Here is a 21,350-nt window from a genome sequence, read left to right as displayed (position 1 = left end):
CATCCAGGCAAAAAGCCAGAGCCAACACAAAACCAATACTTAGGAGGAGGAAGAGGAGAGAAAGACAGAAAAACCAGAGAGCAAACATTCCCATAGACACTTCTCCCAATGTATAGAGATCCATAGTTCTATGCCTTGCCATGTACTTCTTCCCAAGTCCATTCCCCTGCACAAAACCCCTTGCTTCTTCCGCGTGTTAAAGAAATGGTCCCTGTCATTATATTTGACCCAAAGTCTCACTGGGTGTAGTATGCCATTGCCCTGATAGGTCCGGATGGTGAGCCCTTCCCATCCGGATGGTGCGCCCTTCCCATTTACATGGCGCGTGTTCCTTGCCCAACTCAAGACCTGCTCCTTATCTTGATACTTGTGGTATTTCCCGTGGTAGTTCCCCAGATTTCCTTTTTTGGCAGAGCGATCTGTGGGCCCTCCTCCCCAATCGATTTTCCAAGCATCTTCGATACAAAGCTCGTACATTGTGCCCTCTGCTAGTCAGGTGATCCGGGGGTTTTGATGCCGGGACCTCTTCAGTGTCTTTTGGGTTGCCGCCAACCTAGTTACAGAGGCTTCAAGTGAGGTGATCTGCACACTCAGCCTGCTCAGTGGCCACCTTTCCTAGGTCCCCGATCGCCGTTCCACCCTGTCCATTGTTCCCCATATTGGGGCCAGCAGAGTCTCAATTAATCACCAACTTTGCCCCCACATGCTTTTGGAGTTCTGTGGAAATGAGCTCCATCATCTTCTCCGTCGATGACTGGGTCGGCATTGGTGACTCTGCTGGGTCCATCATGTCCATGTTTGCTTCGCCACGAGGGTCCCGCTGTTCCAAGGTTGGGGTCTTTGTCTCTCTCTGCTTTTAGTCCTTTGTGGCTTGATTGTTGGTTTGCCGGCATCTCAAAAATCGGGTGGACGGTTGGTTTGGCTTTTTGCTAGTTTGGTGCCCGTTCCTCGGGTCAAAAAGAGAGTGTATCTTGTGTTGCCATATTATGTATTTTCTCTTCTTTTCATGTACTAAATGAACTGTTTGGGCTGCACGCAGAAAAATACTTTTCACTGTACCTCGGTACAAATGACAATAAACAAATTCAATCCAAGATCCAAAAAGAAGTTTCCAGGTGAGTGTCACTTTTTGTGCGACAGTTCAGCTCATGGCCACCATCGGAAGTCAACAAAGACTAGAATTGATGGGTGATGCTCTAACTGCATGCTCAATATTCAACAATTACTCAATTGAGACAAGAGGGATGATCTGGTGTTGGCCCATCTGCACAAGGATCAAAATGACAACCAAAAGGCAGATCATCACAACAGCTTCTAAAGTTCCATTATCCTAACCAGCAGAAAGGACACAAGTCTACAATTATCAATTTTATCTATGATTCTGTGTAACGGATAACCTTGGCTTCAACTGTTAGGAAAGCTAACCCGAAGCTAAGAGAGAAAACGCAAACCCAGACATTTTTAGCAAAATTATGTTCGCACATTCAATGCATTTGTAAAAGTTTCCGCACATTATTCTGAACAGATTACTGCTGCCAAGAGGATCCTTTACTATGAGGTCTTTAATTAATCTTCTCTCGTTTACACCTACCAGCAGCAAAATAGACTGGCCTGCGGTAGGTTCCAAAACATTGCATTTTAAGAGCCTATGCCAAATACACGCCTATGAACTCATCCTTTGCAAATTTGAGTTGTCCAATCAATGTGAACATTAATTCCTGGAAGGTGCCCAAAACAACCTCTAACTGCTCAAGATTTGAGATAGACCTATGCAGAGAATTCGCAGCCACCCATGTTTCACAAGCCAAGGTACTACGAGATCGGGAAAAAACATTTGCAATTTCTCCTTTGCAACAACAGAAATTCATGTTTATATAGCTCCTGCTGTCTCAAGCAACTTTCCCTCAATCATCCTTCATTGTTTGGCCCACTTGTATTACATGGTCCATTTAAGATTCCTGCATAGCTATGCAGGGTGCATCTGAAAGGAACCATGTATGGCCAGTTTGTCCCCTTGTGGCATTTTCCCAATGGGTGCATGGTGTTAAGGAATGGGTTAATAAACATTCCAATTAGATGTCTCATTGATCCAATAATTGGCACTGATATGCAAAGAGGCTACAGGTGGCCTTGGGAGCATGTGATGTGGTGATAAGAGTTTGGTGCTGTGTGTTCAAGGAAAAAATAAAGGTGTTTGGGAAAGGAGCAGAACTCTTGACTCTTTACTTAACAGCAGCCTGAGGCTAACATTGGTAGCAGAGGATGGTTGCTGTATAAATGTAAAGGGTTGAAAGATACTTTTCCAGGAATAAATTTTTTTTTTCAACCAAGTGAATGAGTGAGAAGGAAAAAGAAAATATCGCTGAACCTAGAATAAAGATGGCCGGATATGACTATCCACCATTATTTTCGGAAAGGGGATCGTACGACCAATGGAGAAGTGCAGTTCCTATCTGGACTAAGGTCCTTGGGAAAGAGGAAACAAGGTATGGCATTGGCTCTTTCTCTACCTAATGAGAGTAAAATCCGAAGCAAAGTATTTTCTGAACTGGAATTGGAAGAGTTAGACTCAGAATGAGGTCTGGAGACTCTATTACAGTTTATGGATAACATTTATCAAAAGGGTGACTTGTTAAGAATTCGATAGATTCCGGAAAACAGAGAATCTCTCTATTGAGGACTATATAATGGAATTCAGCAGACTATACAAAAGGCTGCACAAACAGCTCCTGGAATTTCCACAATCTGTGTTGGCATTTAAGTTACAGACTGTGCTAGAGTGTCCAATATGGATAGGATCCTGGTTTTGACAGGAGTTAAGTTTGCGGATAATGATACCTTATTCGATCAGGTGATCGAGGCCTTAAAGAAGTTCCTGGGGAAACATTAAATTCCTATGGCTCTGATGACCCAAATAGGACAGTCAGAAATAAAGCAGACCAGAGAAGATAGATGGCGATGAGCAGGTTACGAAAATATGGAAGGTGATCGGGACCCGGAAATTATGAGAACAGAAACTCATTAAAAAACTTATAATAGGAGGGACATGGAGAATGGAAATAGGAAAATGAACCCCAGAAATGCCCGGGGTATGATAAATCGATGTTTTAGGTGTGACTCCCAATGTTATGCTTTCAACTGTCCAACATGTAATAATAGTGTTTGAAGCTACACATGACATGGAAGAGTCGGAAGAGAAAAAAGATAGTGACCAGAAAGAAGGCATTGTCCTCTTAACAAGCAGTTTTACTCCGGTAATGAGGGTGTTGGTTGCAGAATCCTTCAATTGTGCTGTATTGGACAGTGGCTGCATATCTACTGTGTGTGGAATTGACTGTTTAAAATGTTACCTGGACTCTTTGAATGCTGAAAATCGTAACAAGGTTAAGGAATTTGAAAGTTCCACAAGTTTCAGGTTTGGGGATGATAATACTCTGAAGTCGCTGAAAAGAGTGGTGATCCCTTGCAATATTGCCAGAGTGAATCATTTCATTAGCACGGATGTTGTATCACGTGAGAAAACGTTGCTTCTGAGCAGACCGAAAGATACCTTTGCTTCTGAGCAGACCGTCGATGAAGAAAGCACACATGAAACTGGATCTGGAACAGGATACGGCAACAGTTTTTGGAAAGACGGTGGACTTACAATTTACACAGTCGGGACACCATAGTATTCCATTACTGACAAATAATATTTCAGGTGCAGTTGTTAAGGATGTGTTATTGGCAGCTGGAAATGGGACTTTAGCTGATAAAAAGCGTATTAAAACTGTATAGGCAATTTGCGCAACCGTCTCCTCAGAGGCTGAAAAGTTTATTAAAGGATGCAGGGGTAAGGGATGAAGGACTATACAAAGCTGATAGAACAGGTTAATGATCACTGTGAGGTTTGTAGGAAGTACAGAAGGTCACCATCGCGACCGATAGTAAACCCTACCTTTGGCCAGGGATTTTAACAACATTGTGGCCATGGATCTTAAGATCGGAGATAAAGTTAACAATATATTTATTTAGCATTTTTTATTATTAGATTTAGTCTATCAGCCATTGTACGAAGTAAAGAAAAGAGTAATCCTGGATCAGATAATGGAAAAATGGATAGGGACAGGAATGGGCCCACCGGCAAAATTCATTTCAGACAATGGGGGGAAATTTGCGAATGATGAGTTTAGGGATGTGAGAGAAAACCTAAATACCAGTTATGAATACGGCTGCGGAAAGCCCGTTTAGTAATGATGTGTATGAAAGAAGCCATGTAGTAATAGATGACATGCTCCGGAAAATGTTGACAGATAGACCAAATTGCAAGTTAAATTCAGCCTTAGCATGGGAGGTACATGCAAGGAATTTGTTGCAGATGATTGGAGGCTATAGTCCCTATCAATTAGTGTTTGGTAGAAATCCTAAAATTCCATCCATTTTGGATGACCAGCCTCCAGCTTGGGAAGGGACTACAATTAGCTCTGCCTTTGCTGAGCATTTAAATGCATTACATAGCAGTAGAAAAGTTTTTTAGGAGGCAGAAGTCTCTGAAAGAATTCACAGAGCTTTAAGCATAATGTACGGCCATCAAATACTGTTTTTTAGCAAGTAGACATAATATACTATAAGAGAGACAATTCTAATGAATGGAAAGGCCCAGGGAAGATCATAGGCATAGATGGCAAAATAATTATTTTGCAACATGGCAATCAGACTGTTAGGGTACATTCATCAAGGATAATGGGTACAGATTACAAATTTTCAGTTTAGACAGAGCAGACTGACATGAGGAGGAACCAGGGTCATCTGGTACGCATGTGTTACAGAACTATGAGGACCAATTAACTGATATAGACAGGGTTTCTGTAGAGCAACACAACACTTCTGATGAATTAGAACAGGCCATTTTTCCAAAAGGACAACTGCCAAAAGTTGGTACAAAAGTGACATACTTGCCTGAAGGGTCTAGTCAATGGAAGGATGCAACTGTTGTTAGTAGAGCAGGGAAGACCACTGGAAAGTATAAGCATTGGTTGAATGTGCATTCAGGGGAGGGTGTCAAGACAATGGATTGGGAACACAAAGTTCAAAAATGGAGGGCACAGAAATGCAGTGCCAGTTCAGATAGTACATCGGATAGTGAACAGGTTTGCAGGAAAAGGTCGAGAACTATTGAAAGGACATTCCGCAGCAGAAGGGAAAGATCAAGCAGTAGAGAACGAGATACCAGACGGGATAGGGGACGTAGTTTGTCAAGGTCTCGGAACATGGGTAAGACTATGAATACTACTAGGAGGAGGAGCCCACATGCACGTGAGATTTTGGTGGCCTCCAACAAATTGGATGAAAAAGTTATCAAAGATGCTAAACAGCAAGGACTGCATAGTTGGAGTGAATTTGGGGTATACACGGAAGTACCGGATGGGGGACAAAGCTCTATCCCACAGATGGATTTGCACGGAAAAGGTTCTTCCGGATGGAACTTATAAGGCAAAGGCAAGGCTTGTGGCAAGGGGATTTGAAGAAAACTTAGAAGATCAGGATTTAAGGGTAGATTCACCTACAGCAGGAAAGGTTACTTTAAAGATCTTCTTGGCTCTATTAGCCACAAAGGCATGGGAATGCAAATCTATAGATATAAAACCTGCCTTTTTGCAGGGACAGCAGCTTCAGAGAGACGTTTTTCTCCGTCCTCCTAAAGAGGCAGCTAACACAGAAGGGGTACTCTGGAAGTTGAACAAATGTGTATATGGATTAAATGATGCACCCAGGGTCTGGTATTTTTCAGTAAGGTCAGTTTTGTTAAAGTTAGGCTGTTGCCAGTTGAAAGCAGATCCGGCAATGTTTTACTGGCACCATAAGGGGAATCTTTCTGGCATCTTTATGATGCATGTTGATGATTTTTTGTGGGGTGGGACTAGTGATTTTGAAGCTATTATAATCTCTGGGTTGAGAAAAGAATTCAGGGTTGGAAATCAGGCTTCCGGTTCTTTTAAATATATTGGACTGGAAATCGGACAGACGAAGTTAGGGCAACTTTACATCAACAATCTTATTTGGAGAGCATCAGCCCAATAGCAATTAGTCACGGTCGGGTTTCACAAAAAGACACAATGGTTTCAAAGTTGGAAAAAGAGCAACTGCGAAGTTTAATTGGGCAACTGAATTGGTTAGGTAGACTGGACGTTAGTTTTGATGTCTTAGAGTGGAGTACAAAAATGAATGATCCTAAAGCGAAAGACATAATGAGGGCAAATAAAGCGTTGGTCAAACTAAAAATGCACAGGAGTGTGTTTTGAGGTTCCTGGTTTTAGGTGATCATAGGCACTTGAAACTCAGTTTATAGTGATGCGTCCTATGTAAATTTATGTGATTGGGGTTTCAAGCGCAGGAGGTTTTAGAATTTTCCTCATGGGGAACAATGGTAAATGTTGCCCTCTTGTGTGGGAAACAGAAATTAAGGAGTGGTCAAAAGCACTTTGGCTGCTGAGATTTTAAGCCTTGTAGAGGCGGTGGATATGGCCTTTCATATATATCTCAGATATTGACAGACATTTTGGGATTAGGGGATTTGGGTAACATACCCATTGATTGTCACATTGACAATAAAACCCTGTGGGAAAATGTGCACTCTACAAAAGGTGTTAATGAGAAAAGGCGAAGGATCGGCATCGCAAGTTTGAAGCAGATGTTGGACAGAGGGGAAATAGCAAAAATTAAATGGGTCGACAGTAGCTATCAATTAACTGACTGTTTAACGAAAAGAGGGGCTAGTTCACAGAAACTTTGGGATACTGTTAATGAAGGGAATGTTTTTGTGACTGTTTTGGGGGGGTTTTTTCCTTCCCAAACTGAAAAAAAAGGAGGGGGGAATTGCGTATGTTTTTGAGTTTTGTAATTTTGTTTTCACCGAATTATTTTTTTTCTCCAAGGAAGGGGAGACTTAAGGAATGGGTTAAGAGACATTCCAAATAGATGTCTCATTGATCCAATAATTGGCACTGATATGTAAAGAGGCTACAGGTGGCCTTGGGAGCATGTGATGTGATGATAGAGTTTGGTGCTGAGTGTGTTCAAGGAAAAATAAAAGGTGTTTGGGAAAAGGAGCAGAACTCTGACTCTTTACTCAACAGCTGCCTGAGGCTAACACATGGTTGCACACCCAAGAAGTTCAAGAGGGAACACACCCCAAAAGGTGCTTCTGAGGAGCACTTGAACCAAAATCAGTGAGTAAAAAATTAGATTTTAAGTCAGATGACCAAAAGTTTGGTCTAAGAGATAGGTTTTAAGAAGCGTCTCAAAAAGGAGAAAGAAACACAGAGGAACACCATTTTTGGAGCTTATGGCCTAGGCAGCTCAAGTCAGGCCACCAAAGGTGGTGCAATTAAAATTGGGTCTGCTCAAGAAGCCAGATTTGTTGTGGAACTCGAGGAGCTTCCTAAGATATTGAAGGAGGGATTTCAGTACAAAGAGGAGAACTTTAAGATTGAGGAGTTACAGACCTAATGTAGGTCAGTGAGCCCAGGGTTGTTGATGAATGGAACTTGGTGCGAGTTAGGGTGTGACCAAAGCTTTAGATAACCAAATTTTTTAAGACTGTGGGATATGGGACACCAGCCAGGAGAGCAGCACATTGGTCAAATCTAGAGGTTAACGTAAAAAGGTATAAACAAGGGTGTCAGCAGCAGAGCAGAGACAGGGGTGAAGGTATCAACATCGTGGATTCACCCATCACTTAAATGTTTCCCCTCCATCTTACCCGTCCATTTTGTGTACGCTCGGCTTTTAATTCTATCTTAGCATTTTTTTATTTTTCGGTTTTAATTTCTGTGACACTTGCCCATTTTGTGCAGTGGAACACACTGAGGTAGAGTCTATAGAGAGAAAATACAGCCCAAGCTATTGAAGGAGCACCAAAATCCTGAAATGGTTATTTTGTCTGCAGTTACCCTAAGCAATTGACAGCAGTATAATTCTTTGAGCATGATTGGAGCCCTACTCAGAGAATGGCTCTTGGAATCTATGGTTTAGTTGAAGACAGTACAGAGGAGATTTACACGAATAGCATTAAGAACAGAGGGACGTAGATATTTCAGAGATACTAGAGATGCTAGGTTGTTACAACATCAAGAATGGAGAGACGTAGATATTTTGGAGATAGTACAGAAGCTAGGATGTTTTCCTAAAAGCAGAGTGAGTTGAGGAAAGATTAGAAATGGTTTTGATAGAGTAAATCGAGATAAACGGTTTTAACTGGCAGGTGGTTTAGTAAACAGAATATACAGTTAGCAAAGGAACCATAAAGGATTTTTTTTTTAAAAATCACTCTGAAATGCTGGAAGAGTGATGAACGCAGAATCAGTAATAACTTTCACAAAAAAGAAATGATTCAATACCTGGAGAAACCCTTAACATTAGGGAGACGGTGATCAACTTGCCTCGATGGGGAAGGAGATGTGGAAGGTGATGGACATTAACAAGGATCTGCGAGGAAAAATGGAAGACCTGGAAAACAGATCCAGGTGACAGAATTTGAGAATTGTGGGGCTGCCCGAAGGAGTTGAAGGACTGAGGCCGATTGAGTATTTTGCCACGATGCTGGCGAAACTATTGGGGGAGGGAGAGGATCCCTCCCGATATGAACTGGATCGGGCTCATTGGTCATGGAGGCCTGTACCAATGGTGAGCAAGCCGCCAAGGGTAGTGACTCCGTGCTTCCGTAGGTACAGTGTGAAGGAGAAGGTCCTGAGCTGGGCCAAGCAGAAGCGGGTGGTGCAGTGGGCTGTAGCTGATATACGTGTATACCAGGACATTACGGTGGAGCTGGCGAGGAGGCTGGCTGCCTTCAACCGGGTGAAGAGGGCACTGTACATTAGCAAGGTGCAGTGCGGCATTGTATATCCAGCGAAGCTGAGGGTGACTTACAAGCTCAGGGACTATTATTTTGGAACGGCGGAAGCAGCAGAGGAGTTTGCGAAGGCAGAAGGACTGTGGCAGAACTGAGAAATTGAGAAACGGCCATGGGCTGATGTGACCTCATAACTGACTGTATTTTCTTTTTTTTGTTTCACTGCATGCGGGTGTATGGGCTAAAGGAGCCAATGTTGTATATATTTGGACATGGGAAGTGATGGGACTTTCACTCAAAATGAGGGCTCTTTGGGGTGTAGGTGGATATGCGGGGTTTGTGTGCTAAAAGGGGATTGCTGGGCTTTCCTAGGGCCGGGCAAGGGGGAAAGGGACCCGGGCAGGGGCCTTCACGCTAGCCGGTTTAAGCCGGCCAGTGAACGGGAGTGAGGTGGGGGGAGGGGCTGCGGCCATCGGAGCCTGGCAGAACAGGGTCCGGGTGGTCTAATCGGGGTGGAAAGTTGGGGGGGGAAGGAGCCGAGGTTGGGGGGGAAGAGTTTTACAAGAGGCAGTGGACGGGAGGAGTTGTACAACTCTTGGGCATCATGTACGGTACTCTTTCAGAGGTTGGATGGCGTGGAGTGTGTGTGTGTGGGGGGGGGGGGGGGGGGGGGGGGGGTGGACTCTATAGGTCAATGGTGACCATGGGCGGTCCCAGACTCCTTTTTCTCTTGTTTTTTGTTTCCACCGTGGGAGGGTTTGTTTTATTGGATGCATATATTGACAGGTGGGCCGTTGTTTGGGGTGGTGAGAGGATGGGATCGTTGGTATTGTTAAGGGGATTGATTTTGTATTTGTTACCGTTTACTGTTTGTGGGTGGGGTGTAAATTTAAGGAAAATGTGAAAATGGAGAAAAACATTTTTATTTTTTTAAACATTAGGGAGAGGAGCAGAGGTATAGGACTCATTTATATCTCTTTTAAGCGGAAATAATAATAAACCAATGGCCACCTTCATGATTGTATGATTTTAATGACTGGAGAAATGCATTTTGAAAGGCAAAATGAGTCAGGCCTGTGGAACACTCCAACTGGGAGCGTTAACTGCTCCAATGGAAGTGAGGATGCATCCAATATCAGGAGTGTTCATAGCACACTACATCTCAGTGGGCCTATTTGTGCAAAAGGGGAAGAGTTATTCTTGAGGCAAGGTTATGATTTACTTTCATTTGTTCTACAAAATTTCTGAAATACAAAGTGGGATAATTGGGCAAAAACAAAACAAACTAAATACCACTGCAGTTATGCAAGAGTTTATTTTTTCCAGAAATGCTATTAGTTAACCAGAGGAGGTTACCAACTGTTTTCCTTAAAATATATAAAAAAGTAGAACACTTTAACTCTTAATTTTCAACCAAATAAAATATCCCACCCAAATCATTCCTTCTATAAAACCCATCTTTTGACACTTCCCCAACTAGCAATACAACAAAATTCTATAATATGGAGCTTTAAGCATACTCTGAAACATGTCTGAAATTTTAATTAGGTCAGTTATCCTTTCCAGTACAAAGAATGTTCCCAACACACCAAGTTTGATACAAACTACATCTACCTCATGATAGACAGAGGTATATTGTTGCTTTAGTTATTTTCTAAAATGAATAGTGGGCACCAAGTGTTAAAAAAAACCTGTTCCATGCTCACCAACATATATCAAAGTAGTTGTTGGCCTGACATATAATCATTTAAATTCTGCACTGTAGCATTGACAAGTGAATGAAACAACTCAGTCAAATTTTATTATTGCACACTTCGCTTGCTTTGTAAAGTCAAATATTAGGTCATAAAAACTACGTAGAATAGATTTTTTTCCTTGTGTTTATTTTGGCAGTTTCGATAGGAAGTTGCTATAGTCACCACATGCAAGACTTCGTGGCGGGTTCACATTTCACACTGTTCAAACTCGCATAATTTTCACATGTAAATATGTTTTTTTCCTCGAAGCAGCATCATGCGCAGATAATCTATGTGAAGTATGATACAGATCTGAAACACCATAATACTGTGTTGCTCCTTGTCTTGGGTTTACCCACTGAAAAATGAACCACGAGTCATGCTTTGTTAGAACAAAAGAGGCAATCAGCAGCAATTTACTTGCCTCTAAGCTACACAAGATTTGAAACAAATTGCTTGCTTCACACTGAAATCAGCAGTAATCAGATAAATTCATGATTCATGATTTCTCGAGGAATTAAGGGCTATAGAGAGAGCGGGTAAATGGAGTTGAAATCAGCCATGATTGAATGGTGGAGTGGACTCGATGGGCCGAATGGCCTTACTTCCACTCCCATGTCTTATGGTCTTATAATCAGTTTACAGAAAAATTAGCGAATTTTCAGTAATGACAAACCTTTTAAAATGACAGTGACACCAAACGTACCCAGTTAAACAGTATAGGTAATTGGATCATTCTCAGGATGACAGGCTGTGACTATTAGGGTACAGCCAGAATCAATGCTTGGGCCCCAGTCATTCACAATCTACATCAATAATCTGAATGTGGGGACGGGCGATACAGTGGTGAGCACTGCTGCCTCATGGCGCCAAGGACCCGGGTTCGATCCCGGCCCCGGGGCACTGTCTGTGTGGAGTTTACACATTCTCCCAATGTTTGCGTGGGTCTCACCCCCACACCCCAAAGATGTGCAGGGTAGTTGGATTGGCCATGCTAAATAGCCCTCAATTGGAAAAAGTAAAAAAAACAATTTGAATGTGGGGACCAAAGGCCAAAACTATTTTTCAATTTTGTTGATGAGACTAAACATGGTGAGAATGGGATTGAGGAGGATACAAAGAGGCTTCAAGGAGATTTTGACAGACCAAAATGGAGTGGGCAACAAGGCAGGTAGAACATAATGTGGAGAAATGTAATGTGGGGAAATGACTTTCTATAGGAAAAAAAACAAAAGCAGAGCATTTTTCAAAATGATGACAGAGTGACAACCATCGATGTCTAAAGACACCTGCATGCCCTTGTTCACAAGTCACTAAAAACTAACATTCTGGTGCTGCAAGTAATTAAGACGGCAAATGGTATCTTATCCATTATTGCAAGGGGATTGGAGTACAGGAGTAAGCAAGTTTTGCGTTAACTGTATAGAACCATTCAGAACATACCTGGAGTAGCGTGGGCAGTTTTGGTCTCTTTACCCAAGGAAGGATTTGCTGGCCATAAAAGGAAATGCAACAAGGAGAAGGGAGGCTGGGCCTCTATACTTTAGCATTTAGAAGAATGAGCGGTGACTTCATTGAACTGCACAAAGTTCTTACAGGTCTTAACAGAGTAGATACAAGGAGGATGATTCCCCTGGTTGGGTGGTCTAGAACCAGGGCGCACACAGGATAAGAGGTGGGCCATTTAGGACCATGATTAGGATTTTTCTTCTTCAGATGGTTCTTTGGAATTTGCTATCCTAGAGGGCTGTGGAGACTCGGTCATAAGCAGAGACCGACAGATGGCCAGATGTCAGTGAGATCAAGAGATAAGGGGATAGGTGTCAAGGTGGAAGATCAGCCATGATCTGATCAAATGGCAGAACAGGGGCCACATGCCCTAACCCTATATTCCGAAATATGGAGAGAAAATCAATTACATGTTTTTGAGTAACAATTTTCAGGATCAATCATCTTTTCTTTAAATAGTCTCACAAATACCAGTTGAACGTACAGAAACAGCTCATGCAACATTCCATTCTCACACAATGAAAGATTTTATGAAGCAGCAATATAAAACATCACTCCCCAAACAGTTTTTGTAAAGTAGGTTTTTCAGAGCATAACGGCCTCTGTTGAAAGAAAACCTGAAAAAGGATGGTATTTTGTACATTTAAATTCACAAAAATGTAATTTAACAAATCTGAAGTTCAGAGTGTCCTTTGTAGCTTCACAATAGTAACAAATCAAATTCAAATCTGAATTTAATTTACATGTGACAAATTAGGTGTGAAATTTAAATGAGTTTGATCATTAATAATACAAAACACCTGCAACATTAAGTATTAATAGAGTTGCAACACAAATTCACTGCTCAAGTCAATTATTTCACAAAATGAATGTTGGGCAGATTTTGCATCCAAAACAAATTTCAATTTTATAACAGATGCAGGAAGAGTACTTATTTTATGTACTGTTGTGTCAATTTCTCCCAAGTCACCACCTATAGATGTTAATTTCACAGATAAGGCAAACCAAAAAAGCTCTGTTTTTTGATATGCAATGACCAGAAGTAAGCCAATCTTAAAAACCATTGAGTTTCCATTTTCCGAAGAACTAATGATCATAACCACCCATTCGATCATCAGGTTTCAGGGTTAACTGCAGCCAAAAACAAAAATCCTGCCAAGAAACAGGACTATCCCTCCAGGTTCCATTAAGAAACCAAGGAGCTTGACCAATTATCATTACTTTGGAGTATTACAGATCTGCCTGGATCCAGTATCAGGTTTTAACTCTGCATACCAGGATGCTATTGCCACCCACATCACCCTAGAGCCATCCTCACCCCCAAATGGAAGCTGTTGATTTACCTACCTTAACGCCAGCCAAGAAGAAAGTAGATAACTGATATACACACCTCTGGAGTCCTGACCAGGAAATATCAGAAATAAATGAGACGATGGTTGACAAGTACCACAACCAATCACCATAAGGTATGAATGCATTATTCATAGAATTTACAGTGCAGAAAGAGGCCATTCGGCCCATTGTGTCTGCACCGGCCCTTGGAAAGAGCATCCTACCCAAGCCAATACCTCCACCCCATCCCCGTAATCCAGTAATCCCATCCAACCTTTTTGGATACAAAGGGCAATTTATCATGGCCAATTCACCTAAGCTGCACATCTTTGGACTGTGGGAGGAAACCGGAGCACCCGGAGGAAACCCACACAGGCACGGGGAGAAAGTCCAAACTCCACACAGACAGTGACCCAAGCTGGAAAGCGAACCTGGAACCCTGGAGCTGTGAAGAAACTGCGCTAACCATTATGCTACCGTGCCCCCCACTTATTCCCATCTTCCTGACTGCAGCAAAGGCACCCACTGTAACCATCAAATATGCAAGCATTGCATGTTAGTGGGATAAAAACACATTTTAAACAAAACCCAGTCTTGTGCAGCACTGTATATATGTGCAGATTGTCATTTTCATTTGACATTGTTCCGAATTTCTGTCATCTCTGTTTGTAGCGATACACTGAACAATGCTGTTATAACCTTCATCTATTTCACCAAGGATGAAAGTTATCAGCAGCTACATTTTGCGCTTACTGGAGATTGCCGAGCACAATTCTGAATTCTTTTCCATTAAAACAATATTTAGTCAAACTGTTCTACAAACTTGAATTACACTGAAACGCATAAATCTAAAAAAATGATGCACCTTATTTCACATACATAATCCACAGGCACTGTAAACACGTACTTAAATGGCTTCCCAACATCTCTGCTGTAAAAATTATTTCAATTGTGGTTTATATTTTATCCACTTGTTTATTTCTCCGTCAAGACGGAAAGGTTTTAAAAGAGTTAACTGGGATCAGTGGTACACATGGTTCACAGATTGAGCTTTTATTTCATCAGGGGTGCATATTCAAGTCCAGCTTATTCATCCTTTGCTCAGGAGAGGTGTGACAGTTGAACATTTTCAACGCACACAGAAATACCCATTCCACCAAAAGTCATTTGCCATCTTATTTATATCAATTAGTTCACATGCAATCAAGGCAATTTGGGTTTGATCCCATTGTCACCCACAAATCAATTATCCTAGCAGTCACTGATCACAGGTCTGGTAGAATCCAGAGCATCAATATCATCATTTGTAATCGGACCATATTTATAGTATCAAACCCAGGAAAGAAATTGCATTCAAATTGACCAATGTATCAATACGTTAATGTATTAGCCAAAAGTCAGCTTGCAGGTGCAGCAGGCAGTAAAGGCGGCCAGGTATGTTGGCCTCATTCGAGTACAGGAGCAGGGATGGCTTGCTGCAATTACACAGGGCCTTGGTAATGCCACAGCTGGAATATTGTGTTGTGTCAGTAGTGGGGTGGTATAGCTAATCGAGGAATGATGTTCTTGTTCGAGGGTGTGCAGCAAAGGTTTACCAGATTGCTTGTTGGGACTGATGTATGAGAGATGTGAGTGTATTAAGATTATATTCACTGGAGTTTTGTTTTTTTTTGGGGGGGGGGGGGGGGGGAAAGAGATCTCAAATCTGTAAAATACTAACAGGACATAGAAACCCTACAATGCAGGGCCTACTATTCGGCAAATCAAGTCACACTGACGCTCCGAAAGAGCACACTCCCTCGGCCCACTCTCACACCCCATCCCTGTAACCATGTGTTGGTCATGGCCAACCCATCTAACCTGCACATCTTTGGACTAGACAGGACAGATGCAGGGAGAATATTCCCGGTGGTTTTGGGGGGGGGGGGGGGGGGGTTGAGAACGTAAAGAGACGCGGGAACAGGTGGCTGATCATCAGCCGTGATCATAGTGAACGGCAGAGAAGGCTTGAAGGGCCGAATGGCCCCTGCTCCTATTTGATCCAACTTCCCCAACCTGGCTAGATTCTGAATGAAAATATTTCTTTAAGGATCCACCGAACATGGATTCAAATTGCCCAAAAATCATTCCTGCCTGACAAGTGCCTGACCCAGATTTGAACCTTGGTGATAAAAAAAAGTTAAAGGGAGACAGAGAAAGTGCTTTCCCCAGTCTCCCAAAGAGAACTAATTGTAACCAGTACAGCAACTTCAATTCAGTATTACCCCTCCAAAAAGAGTGTACATGAACACGTTCAACATCATTTTGTACGCATCTTACCTCATCGAAGTTGTCATCCTTCTTCAAGGCTTAAAAAGAAAGAGAAATATATGATTAACCCAGGCATAGTTCGTCAGTTACCTCCCCAATCTCAAAATAATTCCACTCATTTTGTACATCTTTGGATGGGGAAAAATATTAGAACAGTTAGAGCCTCGGATATGTGTTTTCATAATAGAATAGGTTCTAATAATGCAAAACGTTTGATTGACGGTATTGCGGGATCCCAGCATATAAAAACGTTGAATATTTTAAATACAGCTTTCCTTTTTCTTGGAGTACAGCAGCAGCTTGCCTTGCAAACTAGTGCTGCATAAAAGCAAACTGTGTGATTACTGCGCCAGCTAGCTTTACTTCAGTGAAAGTGTTTCTTTTTTTTTGTTGAGGGACTTAACAAGATCGCCACCAGGCAAATGGACATTTGCAACCTCACAGTGGTGAACACACTGCACAGGAAATGAAGAAAAATACTAACCAGTCACCATTGTGGTTTAAAAAAAAATAAACTTCTGTAATTAATCCCACTCACCCAAACGGCTAAAACTCTCGGATAAAGTTCTTCTCAACTTCTTCATTCTGCCGATTTTTTCGGCGGACTGCTCTGAAATCATGTCACACATCTCCGGGAAAATGGTCCAGCCGCTCGAGTCTCCGAATCCTGCTCGATCCGCTGCACAGGCGATCTGGCTGGGGGGAGGCAGACGAATACCGGTTTCTTTCCCCTAAAAGAGGATGACAGCAAACGAAAGGCGAAACGGCGGACTTAAGTTTGAAGGTTTTCCCCCATCCTCCTGTCAAACACAGGAAGTTGTGTGTGGGCACAGCCCCCCACGGCGTCTTTTTTTCTCTCTGTACAAGTTAAATCCAAGAGTTTCCCCTTTCTCCCTCGCGAATTCCTGGCACGCCACTGAAACAAAGATAAGCGATGCTGGACTAAAGTGCCCTGCACTTCGAACGGGGGGGGGGGGGGGTGCGGGTGCGTGAAGAGGAGTTTTGTCTTCGAGGGGGCAACCGCTCTCAGCTTTCCCCCCCAGTCGGCAGTGGAAAGTCAGTCACCCTCTCAACGCCGCGCTACTTGTCAGTCTCCACACAAGTCAGAGGGGCTCCCCGTCCCCTCCCCGTCCCCTCCCCTCTCATCCCATTGGGCTGCTGCCACGGTCCACCGCCTTCCCTATTGGCGGAGCGTCCTGACAATCACTTCCCAAGCCCGCCCACTCGCTCCCTCGCAGGCTGCGGGGCTCGCAAGAGTTGGTCGCATCCCAGATACTTGTCTCCTTCTCCCTCCCCTCCGTTTAAACTGTTTGATACAATGGGAAAGAAACGCCGTTCACTTGGAAAACCCGACACGGGTTACACCTAATTAAATGAGGAATCATGTCATATTTTGCTTAGAAATGGAGTGGTGTTTCTTGATTAAACGTGTTAATAAATTATCCACCCCGACTGGAGACTCCTGTTGTAAATCATCCCTGTTTTTTAGTGAATGGCCCAACCTTATTAGCTTGGGGATATCACTGCTTGAATTTTTTAAAATACAGCTAAGAAAGTAGCCAGCTTGATAACAATAGCAGTAAGGACTCCTGACCCAGTAAGGACACCCTCAAACCAAGGCAGATTTAAATTGTGTAACAAGCTATCGAGACACACGAACACCAAGAGCAAGAAATCATTTTCTGGACCTTTCTTGCCTCTTAAGTATCATAGAATTTACAGTGCAGAAGGAGGCCATTCGGCCCATCAAGTCTGCACTGGCTCTTGGAAAGAGCACCCACACCTCCACCCTATCCCCATAACCCAGTAACCCCACCTAAAACTAAGGGCAATTTTGGACACTAAGGGAAATTTAGCATGGCCAATCCACCTAACCTGCACATCTTTGGACTGGGAGGAAACCGGAGCACCCGGAGGAAACCCACGCACACACAGTGACCCAAGCCGGAATTGAACCTGGGACCCTGGAGCTGTGAAGCAATTGTGCTATCCACTATGCTATCGTGCTGCCCTTGTCACGTCTGTCGTGTCCTCTCCTCCCCAGTCTTGGGTGCATCATTTAATCTAATGTTTTACAATAACAAACAATTCCAAAATTATGTTTTTTTAATTCAAGTTAACTCAAAGTTGCATCGTCATATTTCCAATGTTTCTTTTAAACCTGAGAGATGGGGGTTATTGAGGAAAATCGCATCTGCGCGTACTGTGACTATAACATCTTGTAACTTTCAACTCGTACCTGATTCATTCGTTTTAGGAAATGATACACTGCGATGATGTTCAGCGCTGCCAGATTTCAAACTGCCTTTACACTTATGCCAAATAAGCAATGTATTCCACCCACCCGTTCTCGGTCCCCCGCCCAAAAATCAAACCCGGACACACACCACAGAATTAATTGCAGGGTAGGGAAGGGAGAAGTTCACAAGGCCAACATTTCCTCGAGGCTGCAAATTATCTCATCATCAGCATCGTAATTCAATCATAAAGTGCTTTAGTAGGCCACAGAGCATCAAAGCCTTTTATTTGACATGGGCAAGCTTCTTGCTCTGTAAGTTTTCTGTGAGGCCAACATTCTACACATTTTTCTAGTTTGGAGAAGCAAGTGATCTTCATTATCTGATTGGTCACACTTAATAAATTGCCAATAAGAATTCATTTAATTAATACAAGCAAAGGGAGATTGAGCTGAACAGGAAATGGCTTCCAACCATCAGTCATGTACATTCCCCCTTTTTTTCTAAATTGTTTTTGAGTATGGGGTAATTGTTTGATGGGTGCAATTTCTTAAATTAAAAAGTGCTTTTCTTGTGAAAAAGGGAGTTTGAATCCCAAATCTGCAGGAAATTGGATGCACTGGTAGTTACGTATTAAGGATATTAATAAAAGCATATCAACTTCCTTTTCAACAAAGTTTTCATATAGAAGCAACTTCACCAAATATTCTTTGGCTGGTATCAGTATGCACATACAGCCAAGTACTGCTGTGCATCATTCTAAATTTTCCCAACAATTATACAATTCTAAAGCATATTGACCTCATGCTAAGTTTCCTCTTGCTACGTTTAATTTCTCTGAATTTACTTTTGAAGAGTATCCTCAATATTCATGTCTACTTCCTTTTTGCATGCTTATTTCATACTTCAAAGGAACTTTCAATCAAAATTGACATTTTTTGCTTTATGCTTTGAATATATTGATCCTCTCCCAATATATTCCTGGAGGAAATTTTCTGACTTAATAGAGCTAAGGTTTAAGAACTGTTGGTCACTCTAAATGTAACATAAATTTCACCACAGTCCCAGAGAATGCTCTCTCCTTTTTTGAGAACTGACTGGTGGTGATTTAATCTAAGGGTCACTGCACCTCAGGCAATGAGCAAGGTTGAGAAGACAGAGCCTTCATGAATAACTTCACCCAGTGCAGAAATTTAAACCACACTAGCGATTTCACTCCATATCATGAACCACCTACCCAGTCAACTGGGCTATTCGACCTTCAGATCATCATTACAATTGGTGTTGAAAAATAAGAGACAGGCTCCGACCTCCTTCCAGCTCCACAACCCAATTTTAAATCTTGGTTTGTTCCGCACCAGTGCGCTTTAAAAGATATTTTAGTAATGTTTTTCAGTTTTACAGATTTAGAAATTCAAAAGTGCTACATCTGATTTCCAGACTCAAAATGGATGCTTGAATAATATGATGGACGGAGCACATGCAATTATTTTGCACTGTAAGTGGACCACCTGCCATATTGGCTAAGTCAGAAAATTTGCACTGAACCAGCCATAGGATGTTTATCCTCCACAATTGCCCAAGCACCTCCACAATTTTAAGATTAATCTTAAAGCGTGCTGAATGTAAGAAATTGATATATATTATAGTTCATATTTTTGGCCATATCATTATTAAAAATCCTGGTTTAAAATAAATACATAAAGACAGTTTGCCTACTAAAGCTGTAATTGCGGTGTTATAAAAGAGTGATGTAGTCATTAACTCCAACCATTTACTTGGTTACAGATAAAATGCTAATGGAACATTGTTTATATTTTGGTTCCTTGCAGTGCAGACAATTTGTGAGGCATTGTATTTAGTCCTAGCTAAGCATATCGTGGAACTTAGTGGGATGTAATTAATGGGAAGAGCCAGGTCATCCTGTAATTTTGCAGCCTGTTATCAGGTTTCATGTTGAACAGCAGTTTGCCATACGATCTGAGTCTGACAAGATAAAAGTGTACTGGGTCTGCTCTTGAAAGTGTCTCTCTCTAAAAGCATCTACATATATAAGAAAATAACCTGTTTTGCTAACTTTATTTTTAAGTAACATTTGAACTGTGTTGGGTTGGTTAATTGGAAGGAGTAGGAGGTGTGGATAGTAAGTTCAACTTTTTCCTTTTATTTAAGAACTGTTTAACTGTTAATTGTAAGGCTATTTCTTTGATGTTAAGGTGGTTAATTCTGTTTTTAAATTAGAGCTTGTTTTAACATAAAAGATATCCATTGGTCAGAGTCATCACTCCTTTTCTAACAGTTTTACAAATAGAAACATTGGGCAAGATCAAACGGCCACGTTGCGCCTGAAAAACAGCGCGCTGTAGCTGATAGAAGCCGGGAGACCTGCTCCCAGCATCTATCCAGCTCACAACGCCTCACGAGACTGAATGTGATCTTGCCAAACGTTGCAATGTGAATCCCGCCCACTGTGGGCAGGACCTCTTTTTGGAAAATCTGCATATTAGAGCAAGACAGCTAGTCTCACTTTAATATGCAGTTTCCCGAGGCACCCGAGGCATTGGGAACTATCCCCTTGGAGACCTTGGATGTCGGGCAAGTGTTGTTCAGTACTGGTCTCCACAAACAGGGACCAGATGGAAGAGCACTCATGGGGGTCTCCCAGGGGATCAGAGACCCCTGGGGTGCTTGCCTCCCTAGGCAGGGTGGTACTTTGCAACTGGTGGTGCTACCTGGGCACTGCTAGCCTAGCACCATGGCAGTGCCATCTGTGACAGCCTGGCACTGCCACGGTGCCTTAGTGGCACTGCCAGCTGGAAGGGGCACTGCCAGGGTATTGGGTTGACATTGACAAGGTGCCAATCTGGCATTCTTTGCCCACCGGCGATTGGGCCGGGGGTGCCCTGCGCAGGTATTGCAGGAGGGCTCGGGGACCCCCTGATAGTGAGTTGGGGGTTCGGGGGTTGCATCGAGGGCTTGATGGCATTGATGGTTATTATCTGGGTATTGAGGTATTTGTTTGTAGACCTGTCCTACTCAAAAAGTTGACTAGTCTGTCAGTCTTCTCCTGGGACGGCAAGGTACGTACGGTGGTTAACACTGTTGCTTCACAGCGCCAGAGCCCCAGGTTCGATTCCCAGCTTGAATCACTGTCTGTGCGGAGTCTGCAAGTTCTCCCCGTGTCCATGTGGTTTCCTCCGGGTGCTCCGCTTTCCTCCCACAGTCCAAAGATGTGCAGCTTAGGTGAATTGGCCATGATAAATTGCCCTTTGTGTCCAAAAAGGTTGGATGGGATTACTGGATTACGGGGATGGGGTGGAGATGTGGATTTAAGTGGGGTGCTCTTTCCAGGGGCCGGTGCAGACTCGATGGGCTGAATGGCGTCAATCTGCACTG

General features: G+C 42.6%; 1 protein-coding gene across 3 annotated transcripts in view; it reads right to left on the bottom strand.

The window, feature by feature from the left end:
* cdk14 (cyclin dependent kinase 14) overlaps positions 1–16,810 on the bottom strand; it is a 935,572-nt gene extending 918,762 nt beyond the window's left edge. For 2 of the 3 annotated variants that reach the window (XM_072508685.1, XM_072508686.1), the window contains exons 1-2: positions 16,256–16,810; positions 15,727–15,755 (exon numbers count right to left, since the gene is read on the bottom strand). In XM_072508685.1, the coding sequence (XP_072364786.1) occupies positions 15,727–15,755; positions 16,256–16,346 (120 nt within the window). In that variant the 5' untranslated portion in view covers positions 16,347–16,810. The remainder of the gene's footprint in view (positions 1–15,726; positions 15,756–16,255) is intronic. The other variant, XM_072508684.1, reaches the window with a different exon arrangement.
* Between the last annotated feature and the right edge of the window lie 4,540 nt (positions 16,811–21,350).

The sequence above is a fragment of the Scyliorhinus torazame genome, chromosome 6 (genome assembly GCF_047496885.1).
Source record: "Scyliorhinus torazame isolate Kashiwa2021f chromosome 6, sScyTor2.1, whole genome shotgun sequence".
Taxonomy (NCBI): domain Eukaryota; kingdom Metazoa; phylum Chordata; class Chondrichthyes; order Carcharhiniformes; family Scyliorhinidae; genus Scyliorhinus; species Scyliorhinus torazame.
Note: the sequence above shows the minus strand (reverse complement) of the source record. Positions and strands in the feature narration are given on the sequence as shown.